The 27,569-nt window shown below is 45.1% G+C and overlaps 1 protein-coding gene and 1 long non-coding RNA gene across 7 annotated transcripts in view; both read right to left on the reverse strand.

Annotated features, from left to right (window-relative positions):
- Nucleotides 1–27,569, reverse strand: part of kcnab2a (potassium voltage-gated channel subfamily A regulatory beta subunit 2a) — an 82,052-nt gene that overhangs the window by 44,632 nt on the left and 9,851 nt on the right. For 2 of the 6 annotated variants that reach the window (XM_076025366.1, XM_076025367.1), the window contains exons 2-3: nt 12,210–12,376; nt 10,865–10,906 (exon numbers count right to left, since the gene is read on the reverse strand). In XM_076025366.1, the coding sequence (XP_075881481.1) occupies nt 10,865–10,906; nt 12,210–12,286 (119 nt within the window). In that variant the 5' untranslated portion in view covers nt 12,287–12,376. Of the gene's footprint in view, nt 1–2,648; nt 3,020–4,515; nt 4,605–10,864; nt 10,907–12,209; nt 12,377–27,569 lie in introns of those variants that run through there. The other 4 variants (XM_076025364.1, XM_076025369.1, XM_076025368.1 and 1 more) reach the window with 4 other exon arrangements.
- LOC142887602 (uncharacterized) lies at nt 8,062–8,703 on the reverse strand. Its single transcript, XR_012926555.1, has 2 exons — nt 8,581–8,703; nt 8,062–8,505 (listed from the first exon to the last, which is right to left on the reverse strand). It is a non-coding gene; the product is annotated as an uncharacterized LOC142887602 (long non-coding RNA).

Raw genomic sequence — 27,569 nt, forward strand, 5'->3', positions numbered from 1 at the left:
TGAACCTGGCACTGGAGTTAATGTGGCTTGTATTGGTTCTTAATCTCTGTCAGACCAAATTAAGGTTAAAATGAATGAGTACGAAATTCTTTAAAAACAACAACAACAACAACAACAACAAACGAATTTTTAATGTGCATAATGCAAATACAGAGAGGTAAATACCGTAAAAAAAAAAATAAATAAAAAATAAAAATGTTTTTTATGTTCTTGGTGTGTTGATTTTATATTTTATTTTTTCTAAGCGAATCTTTTATTTTCTTATATTGAGTCCGTGTGAGTTTGTTTATAATGCTTTACTGACCCCTAGTGGTCACATCCTAAGATTACTGTCTTCCATTCCTAGATTACTGTGCGGCAGGTTTAATCACTTCTCAGCGTGCGAAATGAAATGTGTTGCATGTGAGCGTGTGAACATATTGAAATGTGTGTGTCAGACTTAATAGTAGATGTATAATTAAAAAAAATAATTAAAAAATTTAAAAAAGCACTGGTATTTCAGTTTGGATTTAAAATAAAGTCATCATTACAACTAAAAAGACAGACACAGACATTCAAATGATCCTTGAGTTTTCACATATAGCAGCTTTTAGAGAGGCTTTCCATGTTGTACACAAATGCCCAATGGAAGTCATTACCACGTCCATTAGCGTCAAGTCACTCCAGAAATCTATAAACCCCCTCTGGGCATAAACAGTAAAACTTAAACCCAAGACGCAGAGCTTCCTGTCAGCCTTAATGTAAACTGGCTCCTATACACTACTGTCTTTCTGCGGTCTCCAACCAGTCTGCCCATTCACAAGAGATGGTTGGACCAGTCTGAAAATCCCAGTAGATCAGCAGCTTGCCAGGAAAAGTCAGAACAGACCATCAGGCACCAACCACCATGTTCACCACGTTCAAAGTCACTTCAATCACCTTTCTACCAAATTCAGACGCTCACTTTGAACTCCTGTAAGTCGTCTGCACCACGTCTACATTCCTGAATGCATTTAGTTGGGGTCATCCGATTGGCTGCTTGTGTTAAAGAGCAACTGAACATTGTAACAAATGCGGTAACCGGTGAGTGTTATCACTTCAACTAATACTACATTACTTTGTCAGCACATATTCCTGTTTGCCGACTGTGATGTAATGTAATGACTGTAACGCTTCAACAGGAAGAAAAAAAAAAAAGTTACACTAAGATTCAAAACTGGTTTCTTTGCTGTTTTCTAAGGAGAGAAATTCACATATCCTTTGCAATATTACCCTCCCTGTCTTGATGAGCATATGCAAAGTCGCACCTAATATCCCGTCACGGGTAGGCGACTGATCTTTGAGCAAGAGCAGAGGAAACTATGCTCTAGATAACAAGCTGGTGACATACAACACTGCCCGCGTACGGCAGTAAAACATAGTGGCAGCCCTCAAAGTGACAGCAGTCAACCCCCCCCCCGGTTCCAGTCACTGATCACGCTGGAAAACACCAGCCGTCATGCCTCCGACTGATGCAATGTATCCATTCCGGCAACAATAATAACGCTAGTTTAGCGGCTCTAATTAGCCATCGCACAGCTGCTGAGCAGCGCCAGGAGATGAATCCTTCAGACAGCAAGATGCCTTATTTGCTTATCTGCGTTTAGGCAGTTCAACACAATATCAACAACAAACCACGTTTGCTCTCTTCTCATAACCTTTTAGAAATTGAGCAAAAACACTGTAAGTGCAATGTTAAATTGAAAGTATTTCAATATTAAAAAAAAAAAAAAAAAAAATTGATGCGTCATTACAGATTGCTAGATAATAGCCTACCAGTGGCTTACTGAAACAAATAAATAAAAATACAAAATATTTTTTTAAAAGAAACAACATTTTGTTGTAAAGACCTTATTGTTTCAGCTTAGTTGTACCATGTTCACAAAAACACCAAATTTAAACCTTTGAGTAAAAACAACCTGCATCATCAGCATCCATCCACTCACCTTCTATCACTGGTTAACAGCCAATGGGTTGCTGTGTATCCCAGTTATCTAACACTAAAAGTCACCAGCTCTTGGCGAGGGCCAACACAGGCAACAAGAGAATTAAAACATGAAAATAAAACCAATAAAACACCAACAACATCTAACGGGCTCTGGAAGTTCACACTGGAGAAAGAAACGCGTGCGGCCAAGAAGGAAGGCTGCCTGGCTGCCGGCTCAAGGAGAAACGGGGAAACAAATATTCTGCAGGGGGACTTTAAGGGGCCAGGTAACTCCTTACGGAGCAGACTGTCCTTCCTGTTGACTGGGGGAAATGTGCCGGCGACCTAGATGATTAAAATAAAGCCTGAGCCCCACACCGCCTTCAGGCGGGCGCCGCCTGACCAGAAGACCACCGCGCTGTAGTAACAGATTTCAAGAGATTTCAAGAATTATTATATGTAGTTAAAGCAGGACAGAAACGCATATGTTTCTAAAAAAAAAACCATCCTCTTCTTCTTCAGCTTGAATTCAAGCAGCAAAGAACAAGTGAAGACATTATTTAATGCCTCCGTTTGTCACGAATGCTACAGCTTAGAAAACCTGGAGGGATCTGGTCCCCCTCACCTCCCCTCACCTGCCGCCTCTCAGCCCTGCGTGCCGCTCTTGGGGGCAGCCGGCGTCCCGCTCCGGCTAACCTCTTACCTGTACTTCATGCCTGTCTGATAGGACACACACTCCTCCAGCGCCAGGCCGTTCATCTTCAGGAAGTCCTCCATGTTCTTAATCTGAGCCACAACCCTCTGCTCGCGGAGCCTCTGCAGCTCGGCCTGGTCGGGGGGCCGGGCCGGCGGCTGATTGAGCCCCTGGTCAGAGTGGTAGCGGTTGATGCCGCTCCGGATGCTCTCGCTGTACGTCATCGAGAGCATCTTGCCGCTGCCGCTGCTGCTACTCTTCCGAACGCCGCCGCTCGGCGCTGCCGGTTTGGGGATCTGCAGGTTTTCAGGAGGACAGTGACTGGGTTGGCGCGCGCCCAGAGCCCCGTGGGGGCCGCTGGCGTAGCCCCCCGCGAACATGCCCCCACCCTCCCCCGACCCCGCCCTCCCCGTCGGTGCCGAGGCGACCCGTGCAAAGTAGGGACGTGGACAGAATGAGGCGCTTCGGCAGGACACGGCAACCTCCTTAAATAGCACCTGGCCCCCATAACAAAAGGAAGGAGGGAGAGGAAAAAAACAAAAAAGACAAAACAGCTCGGCTACTCAGGGATGCACTGGACCGAGCGTTCTGTAATCAGAGTCGCCACAAGGTGGACGGCAGCAGCCCCCTCCCCCGGCAGGATCACAAAGGCAGGGTTACAGGCAGACCTGATGGTGGTCAAGGTGCAGGTGGTGCATGCGTCCTGCAAACAGGCCGGCTGGCGGTGGGGAGGGGGGGGGCGCATTCAAACATGCAGCGGGCAAGACGACAAAAGTTTTGTGAGAGCAGTGGACACGAACTGTCCCGCCGCGGGACGCAAAACAGCTGATACCAAACGGCCATGTGACTGTGAGCCACTGCTACAGCTTCCGGAGGGTTCGAGGGGCCTCAAATAAGAAAGTTTCCCAAAAAAAACGCTTGGTCTCATTTCCTCAAGGCATCCGCACGGCGCGGCACTAGAAAGAATCAACAGAGGGCAGCGGAGTCTCGACCTTAACAACACAGGTGCAACTTTCAAGCGCTATTTTAGTGCATCCGTCTGTCTTGAGTCACCACTGATCCTGCACTCTGGGTCACGGGGTGAGGACGGTGTGCAGCCAAGACATGTCTATTTTAATATGTGTTCACTCTGAACGTGGCTTCTGCGGGGGAAAAAAAAAAAAAAAAGGCAATTCCAAAAAATGAATGAAAATCATATTTCTGAATGAAAGTGAAGCGATGGTTATGGTGGCTGAAAAAAGCAAAAAAAATACTTGCTTATATGCTTTTAGTATAATCACATTATACTGTCTCTACCATCTCCACACATTGATTATTATTTTTTTGCATTTGGAAGACAAATTTAAAAGATAATAAAACATAAATGAAGTAAACCCTAAAAAACTGGACTACTTTACATAGACAGAGTCAGAGAGGCTCACTTTGAACCAAGTTATCCCTGCTTATTTAAGTTTGCAATCTATTGATATGTGTAAGTAACACATCCACTAAACGCGTCCTTCTGTCTAAAGACAAAACCAACAACTAGCACACTGAGAACAATTACTCTAGTTTACTACAAACAGCAAACTTTTATTTCCTCAAAACACATCTACATCTCATTCTAACATTTAACAAAGCCAAATATGCATGTTAAGTCGACAGACCATGCTGCAGCCATGCTTAAACAATCAAGAAACACATATTTGGGATCCACGGACTGACTTTCCAGTAAAACTCAAATCTTTCAAAAAGGCAGCAGGTTCCGACCGAGAAATGAAATGCCGGCATGAATGAAGGCAGGCCAAGCTAGGCGGCATGCATCTGCACACGCTCAACATTACTCCTCAACACTCCCGACGCGGCCATGTATTTCAGATCCATCCGCAAAACTCACCCGATTTCTTGGGGGTCGGCTCATGAGCGAGGATTGCGGGGTGCCCGACAGCTCTTATAAACACACACTGCAGACAGCAGCGGAGTGGGTCCACCCAAAGTGGGAGTGTCCTACTAGGAAACGTCTAAACCAATTATTGAGTAAGAGAGAGTGCATCCCTTTCCCTCCACCCCCTCCAGCCTCCCCCCCCATCACTCGGACCACACTCTACCGCCGCGGCCAACACCTCTCCTCCTCCGCGCTCCCTGTGAGATCTGGTGGAAGAAATCCATTTATGTCCGTTAGCGGCCCGTCTTGTTTCTGCTAACCGCAGCAAATAATATGAGCCCTGAATTATTCACCAAAGCTTTTGCGCTAAAAGCCTCTGATTGTTGTTCCACAGGAAAGAATACTGAGAGCCGGACAGTAATGAGGGCCTGAGTGCACGAGGCGCGCACAAACACACACCGCCTAAACACACACACACACACACACACACACACACACACACACACACACACACACACACACACACACAGGGAAAAAAATAAAAAAAATAAAACACACACATACATATACACACAACCCAAACACATGTTTGGGTACTCTCTAACTGAGGACACTGTGGAAAACCGCAGCAGTTAAAGCACGTCAGGCGGCGTCTCGGTAGCTTTAGACAGGGTTAAAATCAAGTGCTACAATAATTGGAGCAAAAAAAAAAAAAAGAACAGCAAAACATTGAGCATTTTAAACTCAGACAGCTATTTTTTTTGCCCATATCTGACAACAATCTAGAGTCCTGCAACAATATACCTTTAAGAGGATAATTTTTATGCCATAACCAGAAGAGGTTTGCCAAGCCTGTTAACTCATCTTAAGAAATAAAAAAAAAAAACACAAACGCATGCAGCATATAAGCCCATATAAATTATTTTTATATGGCCCATATAATATATGGGCCTCTAATAAGAAAATATGCAAACTGGTGTGTGTGTGTGTGTGTGTGTGTGTGTGTGTGTGTGTGTGGAGGGGGTTGTTTAAAGTCAATGTGACCTTAATCAACGGACAACACTCAGTTCATTGAAATGGTTGACTAGAATGAGAAGGTCATCACTGAAAGCCCTGCTATACAATCATCAAATTTCAACAGAAATCTGATGTTTTTTCCACCTGAAATATTAAAGGAATTTAACCTATGCTCTGGATGTCCGAACAATAGGGGCCAGAACTTGAGCACTGAACAATGCTATAATTGTGCAAGAAGGGAAAGGAGATAAGCTGCATAAGGTACAACACATTTGCATCTAACGTGGAAACCAGCCAGGTGTACTGATCTGCTCTTCATCTTACTGTAAAGCAATTGCTAATATAATAATAATTTGGCTTTTAGAAACAGGGCAGTCAGAAACAAACCTGTTCAAACTTAGACTTTTCAACATTCTAATGGTCAGCTGATGAGAGGATGTATTTGGTGATCATTTATCATAACAAACTAAACATTATAAGTTAAAGAAAAACTAACTTTAATTTACGGCACCATCACCGCATAGTCGTACAGACCGAAGGGGCTCAATCAATACCTGCCCATCAGACAGGAGAGCGACTGCTGGGATGGTTTGCACTTTAAAAGGAGAGAAATGTGTAAGGCGCCGAGATAAAAGTTCAGTGAGCAGCTCATTACACGCATATCCTAGCAGTCAGGGCTTTTTATAACTCAATCAGCAAATTAAGCCCTCAGACGACGATAAAATATTGCCATGCCCTTGAAAGCAACTAAATGAGTGACGAACCTCCTATGAAGGGACGCCAGCCCAGGATGCGGTTGGGCATTTACTCAAATCCTCTCTCAGGTCTTCACAACAAGAATTAATTACCGTATTTTCCAGACTATATTGTGAAACCAGGAAAAGATCCCTCTTGCCCTTCATCTTATCGGCCCATAGCTTTAACAGCTGTATTAATGGAAAGAATGGTGACTAATAGGTTAGTTAGTTTAGTTCAGTTTATTTCCTTGAAAGTACAGGTTTCTATGTGAGCTATCAAAATAGGTTTAGAGTTGGTAAGGAGTACTATTGACTCCGTTGCAGTGTTAGATCAAGATATAAAAAAAAAGCTATTATTAATAAAGAAGGTGTGATTGCTGTGTTTTTGGATATTTAAAAAAGGCATATGATTCAATGTGGAAGGATGGGTTACTAATTAAACTACACGATGCAGTTGTAAAGGGTGGGACGTTTTATTGGATTAAGGATTTTCTTAATAACAGATCCATTCAAGTTAAAATTATGGGTGATCTTGCTGCATTAAATATTTTGTTGTACGATTGCCAAGTAGAAAGAATTCACGTTCCTTGGTCTTTGGATGGATTCAAGACTCACACGGAAAGGACACATAGAAAAAGTGGTTTGTAAGTGTGAAAAAGTCACAAACATTCTCCAAAGTTTGTCCGGAAGCGACACTCTGGTTATGAGGCCTTTAATATAACTTGGCTAAACCATTAAAACATGCCAACGCGTTTCGGCCACACTGGCCTTCGTCAGGGCAAAGTTTGACAGACAGCTCCGATCTCTCTTAAATATTCAGTTTGAGAAGGTGGGCGGTCACATGACCTGATCAGCGCGACCTGCCAACGACAGAAAAGAGGGTGAGAGACTGTACAAAATGAATCAAAGACGATCTCTGTAAACTGGACTTAGCTAAAGAAAAGTATAGAATTGAATGTACTAATGGGTAAGGGGTATTGTATTGGCATCTGTAATGAAACGTTTGAGACTATGCAGCAACAGTAGTGGGATCAGAAGCAGAAAGGCCAGCATTATTATTCTGTGCAATCTTCAATAAACCGTAAAAAAAAAAAAATGGAGGAGTACGGTGGGGCAGAAAATGTTATTTTAACTAGGCTGGGATTGGGCCATTGCTGTCTGGCATGTAGTTTAAAAAGTGATTGGTGAGCATGTGAATGGTTAGTGTGAGTGTGGGGAATCAGGGACTGTGGGTCAAGTGTAAATTGTCTTCTTGTCATAGGCGGAAGTTGTTTGTGGATCTGTCTGGGTCTGGTGTTTTGTTTTTCTCCTTGAAAACGGTTTTAGAGCTGGGGAGGGGGGGTCTGATTCTTTCGGGAGGGCTGTGTTAAAATTCCTCCACTCCTCGGGGTTGCATGAGAGGATTTGAGTAATTTAGCTAGTATCTGGTTTGGCCGATGGAGGGCAGCATTACACCGTATGGCGTACAGCCTACCGGAATTCTAAAAGAGGTCGAAGAGGAAGCGGAAGAGGAAGACAACGACGAAAACAACAACAACAACACAGGCTGGACACACACATGGCATCCAAAAGAAGATCAAGAAAAACATATCCTGCAGATTTCAAGGTGCAAGTAGCTAAATATGCAGCCAAAAACGGCAATCGGCAAACAAGTAGAAAGTTTGGGGTGAGCCAGAGACTTTTGAGGGCCTGGCGAAAAGCGGAGGGTATTCTAAAAACAATGGGGCAAGCAAAACGCGTTAGTTGCGGGCTAAGACCCAAATGGCCACAGTTAGAGAAAGAAGTTCAAAAGTGGGTGCTTGAACAACGTCGCAGTTACGTCTCCATGCCCAGGTAGTTGCTGAGACGATGAATATACATGAATGTGCGGGTGGATATAATTGGTGTTCCCGCTTCATGCAACGCAACAGCTTCTCTTGTGGTCGCTCTGATCGCTCGCCAAGCTCGGTGATGCACAAATTGATGGAGCCAAAGATTAGGTATATCACCAGAAAGATCGACCGTCGTGGAACGGGTCGTGTGAACAGGCCATATTATAACCCCTTTAATGACGATAACGCCGTGAGGCTATCCCCAACTTTGTCCGGCCCGAAGGAAGAGGCCGACGACCTCGGCTTTGAGATGTCCGCCTCGGAGGAAGAGGACGACGACCGCGGTTTTGCCACTTTGTCCAGCCTGAAGGAAGAGGACGACCACTGGGGCTTTGCCACTTTGCCCGGACCGAAGGAAGAGGACGACGACCTCGGTTCTGCGACTTTGTTCGGCCCGAAGGAAGAGGACGGCCACCGCGGCTTTGCAAGCGAAACGGAGGCGACAACAGCACCACCGAGCGAGACAGAGGCGACGACAGCAATACTGACAACAGCAACACCGAGCGAGACAGAGGCGACGACAACAGAAACACCGAGCGAGACAGAGGCGACGACAACAGCAACACCAACCTCAGAACCAGACGACACAAGAGTAAACCTTGGGCCACCAGAGGAAAAGACACCTGAGACCTCCAGGCATCAAAAAAAGATGTGAGTTTTTGTTTACGGTGTGTGCCATAACGCAGCAAGGAGTGTACCCTCATACAGTTCCCACATCACACGCAGTAGCTTAGCACTAAATTTAACTTAAAACGATCCAAAACCTTTCAACAGGTATCGGGTTTTCACTTGTTTCCCACGGTTTAAACTAAAATGGACATTTACCGCATGCCATCACATGTTGTGAACTTGTGACCTTCCAATATGTCTATTAACTGCTGATTTTTTTTTTCTTTTTCTTTTTAAACTCCTAGGTATCCCCCATCCAGAAAGAAGAAGAAAGAGGATTAGACTGAACAAGACATCCTCCATCTTGACCAAAGTTCTGGTTAGTATGAAGAGCATGGATGAAGCTGCAGCTGCACGGCAGGATGCCCGATGTGCTATGTTCTTAGAACATGAGAGGATGTCGTGGGAGAGGGAGGAGAGACTTTGCTGGGAGGACAGAGAAAATCAAAGGCTGCTGTTGGAAATGCTTCTTTCAAGGTTCCCAGTCCTCCCAGTTTCAAGGACTCCTCAGCCATAGGCCTGTGCATCCTGCATATGGTTGCAGTTACGGTTACCAGGGCGGGCCTACCTACCTCAGCACCTCAACAGAGCATGGAAAAAACAAACTACAGGCCCCCTTTATTTATCTGCCAAAAGCGCCTGAAAGTGCATTGATACATGTATGTATATGTATATATATATATATATATATATATATATATATATATATATATATATATATATATATATATATACTGTTTAAAGTTAAAATATGTTGGGCACATGCCACTTTTGTATAGATAATTTTTTTTTGTCTTTGTAAACAGTTGGCTTGTGTGACATTAAAAGCTTTTTTCTTCACTCAAAATGTTGTTTGTTGCATGCAAAATGACAACCACAACTAGTTCTTTTTTCTCTGTTTGTTTTTATTTGTTTCAGTGCAAGGAGAAAAAAAGCAAAGCAAACAAAAAGCATTAATTGTCCAGCTTAGCTGCAAGATTAGCTGGTATTGTACTACGAATGAACTTCGCTGTGTTGAGTCTTTCTGTTTTGGACATTGCTGTGCGTGGTTGGAGCAAATTCTCCTCCAACGCAGGGTTCCACTCGTGTAAAAGTTGTCTTTTTGGATTTCACAAAAGTTGTGCAAAATACAAGTAGGAGCCAACACGTTAGGCATGGCTGTGAGCTCAAATTTTTTTTTTTAATCAGAACTGGATGTTGCCCAGTAACAAACAAGTTAAACCACATGTTTCTGCCTCCCTTTGTGTGATGTCTTATTTGGGCTCCTAACCAAGTGGATAAGTACATGGCCTGCACGTACAAATGTGAAAGAATCAACAAACGTTGCATCTAGCATGCCTGGGCGGAAGACGCACTCAAAAAAACATCAGCTGAAGCTAGACAGCAAACTCGGAGCGATAGAAACAGAAGCGTGAAACAAATGTGATCAGTGCTGCAGAGGAGTTTCTAATGTCAAAGCCAGAACCACAAAATCGCAACACGGAAGGTCTCTATCTTTTTACCATTGAAAATATCTGTCTGCAGAATGTAGCGATGTCACAGTGACAATTTTCATTCCTTTCATTCAACAGGAATTTCATGGCTAATGATAATTTCACTAAAACCATTTCCGTCAGGGAGAGTCCAAAGATATAATTGCTCATTCAGTGTAGGATGGACGGAAATTGAACACACGCAGCTTTGACCTTTGAGACTGGGCAAAAAAAAGAACTGGTTTTGCAGTTTTGTTTCGTACTGTAATGGAAATACAGACAGTTCACAGAGAGTCTTCTTATTTAGCCACTGTGCCAGGAACAGAAATATCAGATTTTTGTCAATTCATACAATTTGTTCCCAACCTTGCAACCGAACGCATCACCCCTCCCATCGGACTAAAGCCGAAGAGTGCACGGCCAGCTGTATACACCAGCGTTGTCTATGCCGCAGTGGTCCACTAATGGACGCATGGTTTTAAATTACAGAACAGTGAGTCTCTATGGCAAGGTTATGAGGCTAAAATGGAGCATATCGGAAAGAGAAACAGCACACTGTAATTATGGGATGCGCACACACAGAAGTGACAGGTACCTGTAGAACTGCAGCTGTCGTTTAGGGCTCCCATAACGAGCGCTGAGCATCACGGCAGAGGAAAAGCAGGAAGAAGAGGAGGCAGGAAGAGAAGTTAGCAGAAGCAGAAGAGGGCTTTTTTTTTTTATACACATAGGATGATAGTAGAAATGGACAGAGGAAGTCAGAAGACAATGCCAGCCGAAGAGGAAGGAAATGCAGCAGACTTGGTTTGAACAAACAGAAAAATGGTCAAATCACTTGGTTCATAAAACTGATTGAATTAGTTTGATGTATTGCAAATAATTTGGTGCGGTTCCCAAATACAATGTTCAGAACTTCTTCTTTTTTTTCTTTTTTTTATTATTTCAAAATATGTATGTATATGTATAAATTGAGGATGGTGCATTTTACGGAAGTGGGAATAAAAAGAAGGATTAGGAAAAAAATAATTCCAACATTTAAAAAAAGACAACAGTTTTGGAATGAGATGAATGTTTCGATCTTGTTAAAGAATCCCGAGCCTCTGGACTATACAATAATCCCAATGTCAACATGTTAAAACAATTTTAATGTTAGGTTAGGTGGTGATCTTTATCAGTGGTTTGCAAAGTGGGGGCTGCCAGGAGGTTGGTTTTCTTTCTTACCAGGGGGCACTAGAGGGGCTGCAGAGTAATGTTTGGGGGGCCATGGCAGTTAACGTTTGGGAACTCCTGCTCTATATGACAGAGTGAGCATTCAAACGCTCAGGTCATTGTTTGTAATTGTGTTATTTCACTCAATATGGTCTATAACACTGTGCTGAAAATCATGGGACTCTAGCACCACATGCTGGATATTTGAATTTTTGCAGGATAATCTTAGAAATTTCACAGAAATGTCAAAACAAAAAAAAAAGAATATTTGTTCAACTTGAGAGATTGCTCCAACAATAATAGTCAATCACAGAAAAATAAACTGAACAAGTGTTTAAAGGATTTTGTTGGAGTGACTTCTTGACATCGTTAGAACAGGGGGGTTTGGTTTGATCTACTGGCAGGGAGCATGCATCATGCATCAGACTCCTCAGTGAGCGTGTGTGATAGAGCAGTGGACTGTGCAGTGGTTGTTGCCATCCGGTACATAATAGTGACTAAATCATACTAGAGAAATATCCATCCTATAATTACACAGTATGGTCATGTTCCTTTTTTAACTTCCTGATTTTGCTCAGCAGAAACGGAGCGCAGTTTACATTTGCTGTGCAATTTGCAAAGCAGAGTGGCACCGGCTCGAAAACGGCCTCTGTAAATAATCGCTGTGGTCGTAACGCCACGATGCTTTAATCTGAGCACGCGTTGCATCTGCACACCGAGTATGAACTCACCTGTAGATCATGCCGGGCGAGCCAGTCTGTCGGAGGGAGAGGCGAGCGGGGGAGTCTGTGGTAGATTCAGGATACATGGAGGCAGGAGGGAGGGGGTGTGGCCAGCCTGCCGGGGTGGTGCTCTTTCACCAGGACCACTGGGGGCACTTCGCCGCCAATCGGGTCTTCTGGAAGAAGAGAATCACAAGGGTAGGGGTCATTAGATATGATTTTTGTTCGAAATAAACACACAGAATAATATATAGTCTATAGTATATAGTCTGACGGACTTCATAATAAGTCCTAAAATTCAAAATATAGATATTAATTACTTCTTAGAGTGATGTGTAAGTGTAAGAAGATCACTTAAGTGCTGCTATGAGATTCAGACAGTAAAATAAACTTGAAAATCAGAGTTCAGTTTTACAGCTTTAGAATATTTGCTGTATTCGGGAAAAATATAGAATATTAAACTTCTGTAGTAAAACTGCAAAATGGTGAGCAGCTAGCGAATAGTGGGCAACACATTCTTCAAGCACACTTCCTACAAAAGCTGACCACTTGACTTAGAGGCTGTGCTGCACGTGCTGACAACCCACACTAAAAAATACACTGCTGATGTTTTCAGAAGTCAAAGAAAGAAACGTGAAAAACTGAAATAATAAGACACAGCTCAATGAGAGCCCTGCATGGAACAATCTAACTAGCCCTGCAGTGCACCAGCGGTCACACAGACCATAAACATAACCCCGAAGACAAGTGCGGTGCAAGACGGAGGAGCTGCAGAGACCACAATGTCCATTAACTTGGCTCACAATGGACAAGACTTTTGCATTAGCTGTCTACATTGGTGATAAATGTTTCTCGTTCTTATCATTGTAAACCACAGTTTGGAAAAACAAGGACACAAGGATGCTGTGAAGACGTTTGACATTGTGTAACCTCTTCAAAACGCTCGATGCAAAAACCGGCCACTAGATGGAGCCATACGCTCATGCTGCGGATGAAAAGTTAACAAAACCCATTAGGGCAATAAATCTCTGCGGAGATTCCCTCAGATATGCGCAAAAACACACTCACGTGTATGATGATGACGAATTGTACGTATTTGCTTTCATGGCAGCGGACAAACGCTGATTTTGAGGTAAAATGCGGCAAACACATGAGAAACAAATACTGGCAGGTTGCCGTGCAGCCAGCACTAAAGCAAGAGGGCGTCACTGCATCGTGGCGTGGCCGCTGCTGAGTGTACATACGTGGCCGCACGACTGTAAACCCTGCACCCATCTGGTGCTTAGATGGACTCGACTTTATGAATTATTCAAAGCGTCTATCCAAGAAGGAGGCTGCTGCTGATGCTGCTGATGCTGCTGATGCTGCTACTGCTGCTGCTGCACAAGAAGCTGAAGCAAGAGGGCTGCTGGGCATCACAGGGCCCCGGGTAGTAGGTTAATGTTAGGCAACAAGGATCACGTTGTTAGCGCGTGTTGGAAAGGCCTCAGCAGATCAGAGTCCATCAGACGGCGCAGCCTGAGGGGGGCGCTCTGCTCAGGTTGTAACCCAGTTCATTGTGGCGGTTAAAATTGAGTGTTGGGGGGGAAAAGAGCGAGAGAGGGGGAGAGACTGGCACCTGTGTCACCCCATGGAGGTATTATTAGATCCAGATACTGTCCTGGCAATATGGCAGGGCGGCGATTCTTTTCCAGTGGCCACTCGAGGTATTGCAGCCAAAAAACCCAAGTGGCCTAAAAAGCGCCTGTAAAACGGCTGACCGGGACGCCTCTCATCTGAAACGCAGTTCAGAATAAATCGGTATTATTGTAGATATTGTAGATTTCTAACTCATGGACTTGTAATTTTTTTAATGTTCAACTTTTTTTTAATGTATAAGAAGCAAAGAGTTTGTTCCCAGCGTGACCTCGTGACCCCTTGGCTGACGGTGACCTGGATTGCATCACTGGTAGTGGAGGTATGTTCCATGATGAGAAGTGACGCTACTGCGCATGCTCCGTGGGCCGCACAATGCACGAGTAACGACAAAGCCAAAAACTTTCTTCACTGTATGCGCTGGCTGAGCAACTACATTGAAATGAATGGGGGGGTGGGGGGGGGGGGGGCGCTGCCATATGAGGAAGGGGGTGGTGTTCTCGACGGAGAAGGACCGCGCTCACGCTACGCTCCCCTACTTTCCCCCAGTGCCCGGCGCTCACGCGGGTCGTAGCTCACGGCTGACACAGTAGGTGAAGGTGACTTTCTCCCCCTCGGCGGTTTACGAGCGAAACGAACGCGGCGTCCCCGCCTTCCCAAGGTCCCATTTAACGCTCTCTGCGCACTTGGTTTCAATCACGCCGCGACGGGACATCATTCGATGATGACGACGCCGCGCTCCCGGGGGCCAGAAGGCACGGCTGTAAGATCCACTGCACAACGCAAAGTCCTGCGGGTTCGTGCGTGCGGATCAGAGGATGCGGTGCGTAACGTCCTCGCAAGAGACCTACTCCGAAGATTCCACAGCCTCCTCGTGTCTCATGCGACGGTGCAATTCGCCGACTCGCTTTTTGGTTTATGTGACGGTTGGTTGGCTGTTTTTGTTTCTGACCGGAACGGTGCAAATAAATGTAAATCAAATTGCGGCACGGGAAGGAACGTGTTTGCGTGATTCGTTTTAAAATCGCTTCCGCTTCTTATTACCACGACGCTGCGAGCCAAACACTGCAGCGGCTGGGCTCCAGGAAACTATTCTGTCATTCGATTAAGGCCGCTGCTAACTCGCTTTGCATGAAAATAACTGCAGGGGGGGGGGGGGGGGGGACAAAGTAGATGAATAAGATCAAAAGAACAGCCAAGCAACCGTATCTAAATAAGTGTTCTTCAGCTCGTTCCACTTTTCTTTTTCTTTTTCCCCCGGAGCCTGTGAGCTCAGTCTTCAGCGGCCTTTGTGACGCCACAATCTCCATGTGACAAACACCTCCAACCAAGTGTTTGTTCCACGCCTTTGAGACCTCTTTGCATGGTCTGTGGTTGACTCCAATGTTTGTTTTTTGTTTTTTCAGCAGGCTGTAAATATTTAACTGTACATGGTTTCTCGAGATTTATATTTTCTGGAATTATTAATCAAAACGCTCCATCTTTCAATAGCCTGCTATGGAACTGAGGACAAGAAAATGGATGTAAGATGGGACCATAACACAGAATTCCTCACTATTGCTTGTCCCAAATTTGAGTAGCAAACCAGAAGGATTCAGTCTGTATCATTAAAACGCAACTATTTAAATATCCATCCATCCATCCATCCATCCATCCATCCATCCATCCACGCACATACATGAGCTCAGGGTCACAAGAGTGGGAGAGTCCATCCCAGCTGTCTGGGGGAGGGAATGCAGGGTTACACCCAGGTCAAGTGAACACTTTTATGGAAGGGCCTCACGAACAGACAGAAGTGTTCACACTCACATTCACACCTACAGACAACTTAGAGCAGTGCACGTCCTTGGACTGTGGGGGGGGGCACCTCTCACTTCTCTTTTCATGCAAACTCCACCAAAGTCTCGCCACTTCAGCTGTCCTGAAGAGGTGCACTACCAGAACCTGAGAAAATCATAACTGGCAACCAGTTCTACTCTCCGCTGCCGAAAAAAGCAACAACAACAAAAATCCACTGACAATCAGAATACATTAGCGTTCAAATAAAGACATTTATTCAACCTCTTTTTCAATCTTCTTGTTCCTTATAGAATTAGGCACAACAACTGTGAAAAAACACTGTGGCGGCCTTTCGCAAAAATCCATTATTCAGCGAGCTCACAGCATGCGAGCGCCGCTGGCACGGCTGATAAACAGGGTGACAAAGCAAGGGCGCGATAACCACGTCGATCCACACAGTCAGCACCTTGCACACGCGGCTAGCCTCAGAAAATAAACACATCACACGTGATGTGCGCTTTTTAATATCATTCCCGACACATAACCGAAGTGTGAAAACGTTACCAAACAAGCAGGCGGAGCCCGACAGGCAATTAGAGCACATTTGCAAAAAGGTGACAGCGAACACATGGAGCCGTCATCTGCTTTTCTTTTTTTTTCATCTCCGCAGTGTGTGGCTGGTGATCAGCCGCTCTGTCACCAAAAAAGAAACCCCACATGCTGTCCGACGATGCAGCAGTCTCGCCTTTAGACGCCTGTAGCGAGCTGCAGTTGGAGAGGATGCTGCTGCTGCTGCTGCTGCTGCTGCTGCTGCTGCTGATGCTGCTGCCGCTGCCGCCGCCGCTGCTGACTGCAGCAATGCGGTACACTTCAGACTTATCCTGGCTCAAGTTTCAGGGCTCAGATTTACTGCACTAATGGTCCAAGGTGCACTTTGCAGATTAAACTGCAGACGAGGAAACAGAAACGAGGGCGGAGGGAGGGAGAGGGAAAGAAAGAAAGAAAGAAAGAAAAGGCCAGGAACGAATAAAAACAGACACAGAAGGGAGCCAAGATAAAACTGTTCCAGGAGTCTTGGACGCATCATTGCACCGTTTCTCAAAGCAAACCGGCCAACATCGATATGCTCATGCGAACATCTTTTTTTTTTCTGATTACCTGAGATATTTCCTGATATATTGCTGATCATGAAATTTCAATCACTTGGCACGCTGCTTTTTCGCGAGCCCTCAAACGCACTTCCTGGTTTGTGCCTTCTCTGCCTTTCATTGGCTACACCCACATCCATGCAGCCTCTTGTCTTATGATGCAGTGCTGTTGACCTGAACACCACCTGGAAGCAATGTGAGCTACTGTGAATCTGGAAAGTGCGGGATTGCATTTGCAACACATTTGGCCACAATACTCTCCAAATAAAAAAAAAACAAAAAAAAAAACACTTAATTAGCCTGAACGAACTGAAACATTTCACCTGAATGGGGCCATTTTTTTCCCTACCAGTTCTAAGCAATTTCTATGCAATAACCTTAAACGCTCAATTAGATATGGACTGAATTTACCGACCGACTTTCATAATGGAGCAGGCGCGCATTCAAGTGAGATGTGACAGCAAAATATTATATTAGTGTAGCATACACAAATCCAGTCTGGATTTATTCTAATCTTGGTGACATGACAGGTCTGGCGGATTTGTTAGCGGAGGTGAAACGGTGTCATGTCACAGCCGACGAGCTGAGATCATGAGAAATGCGTCTCCATAGACCGACTCCCTTTAAGCTCTCATCTCCAATACGCGTCAGTCTCCGCCGAACAAAAAAGCCAAACTGAGTCACACGCGCACGCACACACAAAAAAAGGGCCGCACTCCATGTTTTCCGTCCATAAATCCACCTACACCCGGCCCGAGCGCATTCCCTCTTGAGACGGGGCTTACGTGAGCGAGGCGAGCAAAGGCAGGCAGTACTGGCCTGGAAAGCGCAAAGCGCGGTTGCTGTGTAGCGCGCTGGCAGCTGTGGAGGACACACATGGAACCGAGCAGATGGCCGTGTACGAGGGAGACGGGCTAACAGACGAGAACTGCTGGGGATATCCTGCACGGGAGTTCAGTCAGGCAGAGACATAGCGAGAGAGAGAGGGAGAGAGAGAGAGAGAGAGAGAAGCTAACCTAACCTAATTTCCCGTCAGGCAACAAAGAGGATTCGGCTGGAATCTCCTTCTCCTTCTTTTCCTGTGACACTCGTCACGGGATCAAAGTCGAGGGGGGGCAGCGGGCGCAGATTCAAATCCGTGTCAGTGTATCGCTTTGGCTCTCCTCATCGCGCGGTTCGAGGTCTTAGAAATGGTTTCCTCTCTGTTAAGCTGTGGAGGGGGCCTTGATTACAGGTCACAGGGCTGCCAAGAGGGAAGTGGTGGGGAGGAAATGGGGGGGGGAGGAGTTAAAAAGCAATTTGCATAAATAGCCTATTTATGCTGCAAACTTGAGATACAAATCCTCCCCCCTCCCCCCAACCTCGAGTTCAAAGTTAAAAGCACCACTGAGGGCTCTGCTGTCAGGAAGCAGTAAATACTGGGACAGCTGCAGCGTTGTGACAAACTGAGACTTACCATATATTAATGGTCAAACCTAAAGCCATGTCCATCATCAGCTGCCACCACTGGGCCTGCAGTTCAACTCCTAAGACTCTATCTAAATTAGGCCACGATAGCGAGCGGAGCCAACGTCCTTCAGACTTAGGAGAGGCGTCTTAGGATCGACGCTTGTATCCGTGATCTACCTCTTTCTATGGAAAAACACTCACAATAACCACGATTCTTTGATGCATTCAAGTCAAGTGGCACTCGTGGACTTGCGCGGCGGCAGAACGTACGGTCCCGCGACGACTGCAATGGCGATGAATCAGCATTCTGCTACGCCCTTGCTCAGCACTTTCTTTTGAGCCGCTGCACTAATTCAGAAGGAACCCCTTTGACGCCGCCGCGAACCATCGCAAAGAAAAAAAAAAAAAAAAGAAAAAAAGACACGCGGCAAAAACAAGAGCCCAGTTCGCAGAGCAGCCTGCGCTCCAGGGAGCGGAGGCAGGGGGATATACGAGGATAGCGGCGCACGTACTTTGGGTCCCGGGAAGCTAAGAGGGAAGCCTGAAGTCGCTCCTCACTGCAGAGAGCCAAAGGTGCCGCAGTGAAGCGGGGAGCATGGGGCTAGACACTGCAGCAGAAATATGAAACCCGTCTCATTCCCTGTTCAGGAGTCCATCCTAACAAGGTAACGTGAATCAGGATGCGCGCTAACCTTTTCGCCATCTCTTTTGACCCGCAGAAACCCGGGGAGGCAGCACTGCTGACATATTCAGATGGGTTTTTGTGCCCGTGCAAGATAAACAAATCCCAGGAGCATTCTTGTACGCCCCTCCGACACTTTTTCATCCAGCGCTGCAGACCACTTCTCTGTTTGCCCAACACATTTCATTTGGTTTTGAGCTTGTCCTTCCTTTTAATCCCCATCTAAGCTGAAAATAGAATATATGCATCACTGCACCTGTATAAAGAAATGGGCAGGATGTAAATGACACTAGCGCATAGGTCTGCATTAAACTGCAATTGGTAATCCCATTAATGAGTAATACAGTGTGGGCCAATGCGGTTATCCATAATGCGCAAACATTTACGCATGAACTCGCTAAAATGTACTTTTACTTTGTCAGATTTGTTGTGCATTCAAATGGTTTTTTTTATATTCTTGTGTGTCTGAAGACAACTGCAGTGCTCCTGCACACTGCAGATAACCGCCGGTGCTGTAATAAAAGGGATTTTTGCTGCTGCGCTACAGTAGCATTGCATCAGCTTTGGAGAGCTTTTGTGCGTCTGTATAAATGATAGATAAAACTGCTGCTTCTGGCCAAGCCGGTGGTGACTGGACTGGAGACAAGAATCTGACCTGAATATTAAGATACATTAAGATTAAAATATAAATATATATAGAGAGAGTATACACACACACACACACACACATATGTGTATATATATATATATACATATATATGTGTGTATGTGTGCATATATATATATATATATATATATATATATATATATATATATATATATACACACACACATACATATATGTGGAATATATACATATACATATATATGCATTATGTGTGTATATATACATTTAGCGCCGGTGCAGTCAGCTAGAGTCAGTTTGTCTCTATTCTCACGCAGTCACGGCGATCATTTCAAAAGGCTCGTTGCCAAAATGTTATAGTTTTAATGCGCCCATAATGAGACATCACAATTACAAGCTTTTGACATTTTATGGCTGTATTTGCCGTGCCGTCTCGAGCGGACAGGGGGAAACAGAGTTTGGCAAAGGAGTCACTAACGAAAGGTGGCACCAAGGCACTAAGTGGCTGGCGGCCCCCTGGAGACTGCGTAGGCCAAAGCACACCTTGCAAGAAGCAAAGGAGTAAAAGCAATGTATGCCAGTAAAACTAGAAATTGGTGTCTAAAAAAAGAAGAAAGAATGGTTTGGTAAAACTGTAGGAGAGAGAGGGCGAGAGAGAGAGTGAGGGAGAGAGAGAGAGAGAGAGAGAGAGAGAGAGAGAGGTGGTTCAGAGATGTGCATCACTTTCTGTGCTCCACTCGTTTCCTGCACTGAAGCACTACAGTTCAAAAGCATCCTTCCTTTTTTAGCTTATCTATCTATCTATCTATCCATCTATCTATCTATCTCAGTTTTCTGCTGTGCAAATGCCCACTACAGTATATACTTATAATTAGATGTATTGAGAAAAGCCTGCTAAAAGAGAATTCCTCCTACCGACCGAGGCTTGCCATTAACAGCATGTTCAGCCACAGTCCCATAAAATATTAAGCAAGGTTATTTTTTGTTGCACTCTTTTTTAGTTGCTCTCAGTTTCTTTTTTTCCTTTTTTTTCCAACCAACTGCTTCACCGCAAGGAGACATGATGTTTTTGTCTGTCGGTTCATTGTGTGTATAATAGACGCCAATATGATGAAGCCGGCCAGGTTTTATGACCATATGACTTAATCAGCGACATCCAATTAGGGCAGCAACGGCGATTACGTCAACAACGTAAATTCGTCGACGTTTAAATTTTCACCTCGAGGCGTCGTGTTATTGTTGTTGTAAATTGCTGAATGATGAAATCACACTCCGGCCGCTACGTGCTCATTTGTACCTGCAGCGCTGTACTGGGCGCTGAGGGTGGCAGTGTCGCTCATTGCTTACATCCTGCATAAGACCGAGAAGAAGAAGGGCTTCTTCTCTGAAAAGGCTTGAAAACTCTGACCCAGGGCCAATTCCAATTCCTCCCTTAACCCTCAATCTCAACCCTCGCCCTTAACCCTCAATCTTTGGCCCTCAATAATAAGTGTAAGGGCTATCTTGTGACTTAGAAATGGGACACCCCTTAAGTGCAGTTACGTCTTCAGACTGTGGGGGGCGGCCTTACGCCAAAGCTACGTCCAGTCTGTCAAGAAGACGACGACGACGACGAAGAAGAAGGAGAAGAAGAAGACGGCGAAAAAGAAGAAGTCCTCCGTCGCCACACAACGAGGTACACAAGTAACGTGAAGCCGGGACCGCCGGTCCGGCTGACAAACATCGTAAAGTAAAAAAAAAAAAAAAAAAAATGTTACGCAACAACGATGTCAATAATCCATAAAATGATTTTGTAACATTTATATCTTTATTAACTAAGAAAATACTTCCATTTGTAGTCGCTTTTTTCATCGCCATCTTTTTCGAAGATGTCTTGGCGAAAATACGCAATGCCTTCTGGGTAGCCCTTACTGCCAAGGGTGGTGCCGGAGAATCTCAATATTGAGGGCGATACAGCCCTTAAACTCCTCCCTCAACTTGACGTTCTGAGAATCGGGACAGCACTTGCACTTCGCGGGAGCGCGCATTTTTGAGACTGAGGGTTGAGATTGAGGGTTTAAGGGAGGAATTGGAATTCACCCCCCAAAGTTCGGGTATATTTCGTAGAAAATGAAGCAGCGAAACACGTTTCGGTGCAAACTCTGTAAAGCTCACCATGGTAGCGCTCCAGCGATACGCGAAAATCGTCGAACAAGCTAGCTTAGCGAATGATAGCTCACTTAGGTAAATGCAGCCCCTGTCAATACTGGCGTCTATACTGAATTGTAACACTCTTTCACTCATCACATATCAACCGTGTTATCAGGGCATATCAATTCAATATTTAAATTGAAAGAAATCTGTTTAAGGTATTTAACTGTGATAAACATTACATATAACCTTTAAATCGTCAATTAATACACCCATTGAAAAGCATAACTATGTTACAGATAAATGCTTTGTGCGTCATTATCTTTGATAGATTTGTTTAAAAACATATGCTCAGTATAACACAGGTGTGAAGTTTTTGTCAATTTTTATAAGAACAAATTTCCTCCAAGTAGCTTAAGAAGTGCCTCCAACAAAAATGTGTCGATTGGTCAAGCAAACAAGATGATGCTGTAAACATTACATAAAAGGATCAAATGGCAGCAGAATGGCCCAAATGGATGTTTATCTCATTTAAAAAAGTACTTTAAAAAGATAAAATAAACCACAGCCTGCACCTGACGATGTTGTTTTTGTATTTTTGCACGAGGTTGGGGATTCGAGTATTTCAGCCTCTGTGACCAACGCGCAAATTAGACTAGCACTACCGCCGCCCACTCAGCTGCTCCTCGCTCGCACAGTCAATGCTACTTTGCCCACACAGTGTTGTGATGTTGACAAGGACGACCAGCGCACTCGCGCACATAGTACGGTCATACTTGGCAGAGGTAAAGTGGTGTCAGAGGTGAAAGGTCAGGTCAAAGTTCAGTTAAAGATGATAAAGATTATGTTTTTTTCTCACTTTTTTTAATCTCATGGACACTCAGGAAAGAAAAATGTATTACACTACACAAAATGAATTTATGAAAGTCTGCATAGTATCTTGAGGATCCTATAAACCCATTTTAATTATTATTTTTTTCTACAGAATTATCATTTTTTATGTAGCTTTTCCCTCCAACTTTACCATTAGACAGTGTGTGTTACGATTATCTGCATGTTTCCCGTTGAAATTTGTGATGACACTTGATGGGAAGAAGTTGTCGTCAGCTCTGTATTTTGGGGGGAAGTCAAGCCTGTAGTCGCTGTGAAGTGGTGTGCAGGTGGAGCCCTCAAGATTTCTCTCAGACGTGACTCTGTGACAGAAGAGTGGCTCCCACACAGGAAGCACAAATCCGGTGAAACATCCAAAACTGTATGTTTCACCGTTTGTTTGTTTTCTGTGAGACGTAGTGGGGGACTCGCATGTCTTTAGTGACATGCGAGCAGGCACCAAAAATAGCACTGTGTCAGACCATAATAGAAACTACACCCCACATAACCCTACTTTGGTCAACCTGGTATTAATGCTAAATGTGGAATGCTGCAAATCAGTCCAAAGCTAATTCATCAAGTTCATTTAAAGAACTGCACTACCGGGGCGTTGACGATAAAACATGTTAAATATTTCATACAACTAATTGATTTATTGATTACAGTGACAGGGGCCTGTGCACAACAGAAGGACCTCAAACATGAAATGCAATCGAAAACCATTCCATCTCCTGGGAGGCGGTAAAGACGCAGCTGGAATACCGGTAAAATACCGGAATATTTCCTGAGCGCAGGCGATCCGATCCGTCCGTCTGACATAACGCGCGTGATTCAGACGCGCGGACTTTCAAACGCAGGCCGAGCGGGAGGCCGCGGCCTTTTTCCGCTGCGGCTCTCGGCGAGAGTCAGACGGCGACCCGCCGCGTCCTGCTCTCGCCTGCTCTCCTCCTCCGTAACCCCCCCGCTCTCCACCCCCCGGAGTCGCATGCACAGCAAGCCGGAGAGAAGGATCCCGCATTAAACAGGCGCGGACGGCGCGGGGCTCCTGTCTTTCTGATCACATGCATATGCGCAGATCTGATTCACTCGTGCATGACTTGGCAGGGTCACTCTCCTACACATACACACCACCTCAGGACACATGTGCAGCTGCTCTCTCGTATAGGGAGGCGGCCGCTGGAAGGATCCGCGGAGAGCGTCCTCCTTCCCCTTTTGTCTCGGGCCGTTTGTGCACCAGAGGCCACCGTAAGTAATTGCTTCGTACTTGATGCGCCTTATTACGGGGAGGGGGGGGGGGCGGACGGACGTATACGCTCGCCTGACTCACGGGCCCCACGGTGAACGCGGAGAAACGTCGAGAGGCCAAACAGGTTATTAGCTGGTTTGTTTGGCTTCGCTCCACACGGGGAGGAAGAGTCTCGCTTCGCCACGGAGAACAAACAAACAAACAAACAAAAACAGACAGACAGACAGACATGCGCGGGGAGCTGCGGTACAAGCAGGGCATAGCCGAGCGCATTTAGCTCTCCGTGGAAAAGTAGGGCAAACTTAATGGCTACTTGCGAGTGCCCACGCAGTGACAGTGTATGGATCCATCTGACCGTGCTTTAACGCAGCAGCTATTTCGGTTTCAGCAGGGAGGCCCGACGTCGAGCGCGCACCCCTCCACCCACCTTTTCTTTGCGGGACACAAACAAACATGCTAACGGACTACCAATTACTACCTCCGCAAAGTCGGCACGGCCGGGGCACTCATGCGTGACAACAGTGGCAGGTTTCTCCCGAGGCGCGCCGGGCGGATGTCACGGCATTAATCCGGCGTGCGCGCCGGCGGGCTCGCCCGTGGTTTAGCTCGCGTCACAAGCAATCACCGCGGAAAAAAAAAAGAAAGAAGGAAAAAAAAAAAAAAAAAAAGTTCTGCCGCTTGTTTACCGCCGTTTCCCCCGCGAACCCATCCCCCCCGCCCCGGAGGAAAAACACGCCGCGAGGGACGACGGCCTCGGCGTCCGCGAAGGTAACGGGGCTGGTTTTGATCTGAGGCGTCAGGGGGGCGACGTGTCTACGTGTTGCGGTGAATCAACGTGCCGTCTGCGCCGTCACGTCAGCGAGGCTAACAACGGGTGAGGGGGTGTAGCGCCGTCCGTGCTTTTAAATGCGGCCCTGCGGTACTTCAGGCACATTTCATGCAGGAGAGTGTTCGGTTGAGCTTTTATGAGTCTGCGTGATCAACAAGAGCAGAACAAACAGAAGAGCCAGGACGGGTTTTTTTTTTTTTTTTCTGACACTGCTGCACAATTAAACCAACAACACTGTCAGCTGCTTCAAATGTGCATTCGCAAAAAACGTAATTAAAACCAGAGCGTGTGCAAACCTGACAATCTATTTGTTTGACATTCAATCAGATTAATTTCCAAATCGCTCATTCAAAGGCAACCAATCTGCTGCCGTGTTTAGACAAGATGTGTGTGCAGTCTGGTCACATGATTACCAACTTTTGCAAGGCTAGTTGCAAGAGATTGGCAGAGCAGGCAGAAGCTGAATTGTAATACCTCCCCATCCCAAAATGATTGTATTGATAAAACCGCTCATATTTTGCAAATAATTTACTTTTTCTTTTTCTAAAAGTGATGTATGTCAAATTTTGTTTTGGAAATCAGCCTTACGTAATGTCTGAAAAGACAGTGGTACATCACTAATACACCCCATTGCCTAGATTCCCTCCTCACTAAACAACATATAAGGCAAAACTAGAAGCAAAAAAGTGAAAAAATGATAGAGCTTCCGATAAAAACTTTTTTGCAGGAGGCTGTAAACAGAGGGCTAAATATTCTGTTTTACAGAGGTCTACAGAGCAGATCATTAAATATCGCGCAAGGCTGCTTTAGAGGATCTTGACATTACAAAAACGTGTCAATAAGGGCCCATTTAGAGTAGAATTTACTATAGAACATAAAAGAGGTGCAGCTTCTTTACACAGTTCACACACACACACACACACACACACACCCACACACACACACACACACACACACACACACACACACACACACACACACACACACACACACACACACACACACACACACAAAATGCAAAACAAACAAACTTTTTTTTCAAGCAAGCAAATCCACCAACTTCTGGAAGACCTGTGATTCTCTTGCAGTGTTCAGAGCTTCCCTCAAATGTACCCACTACAAAACAATACCAAAGCTATAAAAAAAATTGTCATTTGCCTGAAACACAGCCAAGCGGTTTCCAAAAACAACTACTTTGCTTCAGGTTGTATCTATGTTGCAAATTCTGCCAACATTGTATCTACTGGAAATGTGTAAATATGTGGGGAAAAAAAAAACAAGTAGCATTTTGAAGCCAGTGTTAAACGCAAGACTGCACTCATCATCCTCTAATGGCAAAATTTGCATGAATATGAGCAAAAGAAAAAAAAAAAAAAACAACAACAGAATTTGGGGTGGAACTCGACCCCAAAGCGAGCACGAGTCACTTTTAATTCAACAAAGGAAAGCTGTGTTGTGCGTTAAAGTTTGAGTTTTCAAGGCAGCCTCTTGCTGCGGTTACCTGCCTCAGCTTTGTGTGTCTGTGTCTGTGTCTTCCTGCCTCCCCTGGTGTTGTCCATCTGTTTCCCAACCTGTTCCAAGTCGCCCCTCCCAGTGTAGTACCCCTGCATGTAAATTACTCAGGAAAAACGTTCTCTTCACTTCAGAACATCTTGAGTAAGCATGACTTTTGTACACTGTGATTCGAAAATAAAAATACGAAGGCTTTTTTTCCCCCCTCTTATTTAGCATTTTTTGAAAATGAATTATTTACATATAAGGGCAGGTTGTTAATATTGTAGGAGAAGAAAACTGCCATTTTACACTCACTCAAGAAGTGAAGACACACTTGTTTAGATGTACAGTATTTTGCTGGTTTAAATTGCAGAGGAAAAGGGAATAAGACTCTTGATGCAGAGACAATGTGCGCAAATAATATCAGGCTGTCTTCCGCCGTCTCTGCAACGCACACTGCAGCGGAAAAACCTCCTTTTGACTCCAGCTAAGAAGCTGCTTTTAAAAAGGCCTGACAAATATTGATGGATTCTTTCACAGCCCACGTATGCGAGACGCACATCGACACCGTTGTTTGCGCAGCCGTGTGTATCTGATACACTGGTCCGAAGCCAAGAATCAGCACAGGAGGAACTAGTTTAAGGCGTTTTTTTTTTTTTAGCAGAACACAAATACAAGTATTGTTTTTGTTTTGCTGTAACTGCAGTCTGGTAAAAACAACACTAAAAAAAAGTGGTGTGCAACATCAGCATGACCGCAAGAGAGCTTCAGCTTGAGCACGTTATTTCAAAAGTTCAAGTGTTGAGCTGAATGAGCCGCACTGCCTCTGTTGCCTCAGTTAGCAGGAGTGCCGCTTGGACATCTTGGTGAGGATGCCGAATATAGAGCGAATCATACCAGAGGGAAGGAGAAGAGCCACATTGGTTGACTGATGTCAACTCCGTGTCTTTAATAGCGCCTGCTGCTGAGTCCTCCAAACATCCAGTGGACAACTTGTTCTCTTACAAGCCCTTGAAATAAAGATGCTGCTGCAGGACTAATTGACACACAGCAATAGGTGCCAGTGACAAGCGCATCTGACCCTCAAAGTCTTCCACACTGTCCTCTGCTTTGGTTACTTCCCTGGCCTCCATTTGGCCCAGTTGGGACTGCACTCTATCAGTTGGGACCAGGACACTGAGTGCAGGTCAGTGGGAGCGTTGGGAAGAGTCGGAGCTGTTCAGAACAACCGGCCCAGAGTGAGTGTTCCCGTTCAGCCCATTACGCTATCAAACGAGAAGGGTCAGTGAGAATTTAAAGAGGACCTAATGGAAGTTGAGACCAAAGTCTACAACACTAATGCTCCTCACTACAACTCCTCTTTGAGAATGAGTAAAAACGTTTTTTATTCTCACCAAGCGACCGATCGCACTGTGGGAGAAACGGACTTGGCCACTTTGTTTGAGTTTTATGTTTGATTCTGGAGAATCACTGCAATAGCAG

This window comes from Nelusetta ayraudi, unplaced genomic scaffold (assembly GCF_046127955.1).
Source record: "Nelusetta ayraudi isolate G7.1 ecotype Tasmania unplaced genomic scaffold, CSIRO-AGI_Nayr_v1 ptg000017l, whole genome shotgun sequence".
NCBI classification, from domain to species: Eukaryota; Metazoa; Chordata; class Actinopteri; order Tetraodontiformes; family Monacanthidae; genus Nelusetta; species Nelusetta ayraudi.